The sequence below is a fragment of the Pediculus humanus genome, genomic scaffold (assembly GCF_000006295.1).
Source record: "Pediculus humanus corporis 1103172107373 genomic scaffold, whole genome shotgun sequence".
Lineage (NCBI taxonomy): Eukaryota > Metazoa > Arthropoda > Insecta > Psocodea > Pediculidae > Pediculus > Pediculus humanus.
The window spans coordinates 104,780-107,228 of record NW_002987001.1 but is presented as its reverse complement, the minus strand read 5'-3'; the positions used below and the strand labels follow the sequence as shown (position 1 = coordinate 107,228).

General features: G+C 27.9%; 1 protein-coding gene across 1 annotated transcript in view; it reads right to left on the bottom strand.

Annotated features, from left to right (window-relative positions):
- The window catches only part of Phum_PHUM020080 (leucine-rich transmembrane protein, putative), a gene marked incomplete at both ends in the record, with an annotated part of 3,347 nt that extends 1,177 nt beyond the window's left edge, over positions 1-2,170 (bottom strand). Inside the window, 8 exons of the mRNA XM_002422824.1 lie at positions 52-336; positions 414-612; positions 691-912; positions 1,006-1,232; positions 1,322-1,587; positions 1,722-1,855; positions 1,945-2,113; positions 2,145-2,170. Of these exons, the coding sequence (XP_002422869.1) occupies positions 52-336; positions 414-612; positions 691-912; positions 1,006-1,232; positions 1,322-1,587; positions 1,722-1,855; positions 1,945-2,113; positions 2,145-2,170 (1,528 nt within the window). The remainder of the gene's footprint in view (positions 1-51; positions 337-413; positions 613-690; positions 913-1,005; positions 1,233-1,321; positions 1,588-1,721; positions 1,856-1,944; positions 2,114-2,144) is intronic.
- Between the last annotated feature and the right edge of the window lie 279 nt (positions 2,171-2,449).

The following is a 2,449-nucleotide window of genomic DNA, read 5'->3' as shown; positions in this document are numbered from 1 at the left end:
AATTCGTTTCGTTTTTTTTAGATATTTGTTCGATTATTTTCGTTTTATTACCAATTTCAATTGGATTCTTTGATGTTACTTCATGTTCTTGCGGATTGAAAAAAAGAGGCAACACTTCTGGTTGACTACCTCTTAATATTGGTAATATGTTAATTGCCTTTATGTTATCTGTAGTGGGTGGTGTTAAATTTGTCGAAGATGTTAATATGGGTTCTCCAGTGGTTGGTGATACTTCAATTACTGGACAAATGTTAAAATCCCCATGTATTTTTGTCGCATTCGCTTCCATGTATTCAGCCGTTTGATTAAATTCAGGATGACAGAGAACTGGATTGTCTGAAATCATTATTATTATTCCTATTTAACTAACCTAAACTCTTAAAAAAATTACTAATATTACGTCATCAATTTACCATGTAAGTAAATTCTCAAGATTCCATAAACTCCTTTAACTTTACATCTTGTTTTACTTATTAAATCTTTACCAATTGTATGAATTCGATTGCTTGAAAGTTCAGCTTTACATAAAACGGGAAGACCGTGAAAATCTTTATCCAAAACCTGAAGCCAATTATTATTGGCAATTAACTCTTCTAAATTTGGAAGAAATGTCTGAAAATAAATCGTCAATTTTTAATGGGGAAATAATTTAAAACCTAAGACAAAAAAAAAAAAATTAAAAAAAAAAACCTTTGAAGTTTCATCCAAAGTTTGTAAAAGATTATAAGAAATATCCAATATTGTTAAATCTTCCAATCCTATAAAATCATCCGGAGCAATCGTCATGAGTTTATTGTGGCTCAAATTTAATTTTTGTAATCCGTGAATACCCATGAGAGAACCTTCCAAAGCTTTTATTTCGTTATGTTCCAATCTTAATTCTTCTACTCTCGTTTCTAATTCGACTAAATTCTAAAAAAAAATAAAATTTTTTTATTATTATTATCATCATCCCAAATTTCGACACTCTCTTAATAAATTTTTTTAAAAAAAAAAAAAACTCACTTCCATTTTTCCATTGAGTTGTGAAATTTTATTAAATGATAAATCGACGATTTTAAGGTTTTGCAACCCTCGTATTTCTTGAAAAGAAAATTCTTCGAGAAGGTTATGAGTTAAATTGAGGGACCTCAATCTGCGCATTGGTAGAAAAGCACGATTTAAATTTTTCAAATGATTGTGTCCCAATTGTATATCGTCCATGAGTTCGGTTTCGGCAAATTCATCATCAGCTAGCTTACAAAAAAGTAAAGTAATGTTAACAAAACCTTTTAACCCAAATATAAATTTTCTTTTAAATGAAAATATTATAAATAAACACACACCGTGTGAATTTTATTATGAGTTAAATGAAGTCGTCTTAATCGTCGAGATTTTTGTAAAACTTTATCCAACGAAACGATATTATTATTGTAAAAAAATAATGAACCCATTATCGGATAATTTTGTAATTCGACAGGTAATTTCGTCAATTGATTATGTGCTGCATGTAGTAAAATTAATTTCGGTGCTTCCGGTGGAAGTTGTTCGTAAAGTGTCGTCAATTGATTTCCATTTATAAATAACCATTCCAAATCGTTTAAAGCCCTAAATTAAAAAAAAAAAATAATTTCGAAAGAATATCTATCTATATCATTTGAATTTTTCCAAATGGCAATTTTGACCTTAACCTGACCCACGTGACCCTATTCGATATATATCATTTTAATTATATTTTTTACCTCAAACTTCCATTTAAATTTTTTAATGAATTTCTTCCCAAATGTATTCGTCTCATTGTTTTGGGTAATGCGTTTGATTCGATTTTTGCTAGCATGTTACCGGGTAGTAGTAAATGTCGTAAAGTTGGTAATCCCTGGAAAAAAAATTTTAGAACGATAAGTTTTTTTTGGAAAATTTTTTTTTTTTTTGGAGTCTTGTTAAAGATATAAATAAATAAATTACGGAAAAATCTTCATCTAATAAATTTGCTATACGACTTCTACCCAAATCGAGAGTTTTTAATTTCGGCATCATTTTCAAAACATTTTTTGGTATTTCTAATAGTTGATTATCGGCTAAACTCAGGTATTCAACTTCTTCCAAACCTTTGAATGATGATTCCGGAAGGTGACTGAAAAAAAAGGAAAATTTTTTTGTTAAACATTGTCAAGTAAAAATCAATATCCATCCATTCATCATGGATAAAATTTTATTAAAAAAATAAATTGCGTAAAAAAAATTTCCTTCCATGGGTGTAAACAAACACGTTTGTTCTTCGTATTTGTAATAGAAGCCATTAAAATTGTGAGAGCCTAAAAATTTGGCAGGTCAAATTTAAAAAAAAAAAAATTTTTTTTATTAATTTGTAAGGTCAAGGAATAAAATGGTTTTTCATTTTAATTAATTACATAATTGATATCTTTACTTTGACATTTGTTTTATTCAATAAATTCGGTAAAAAAAAAAT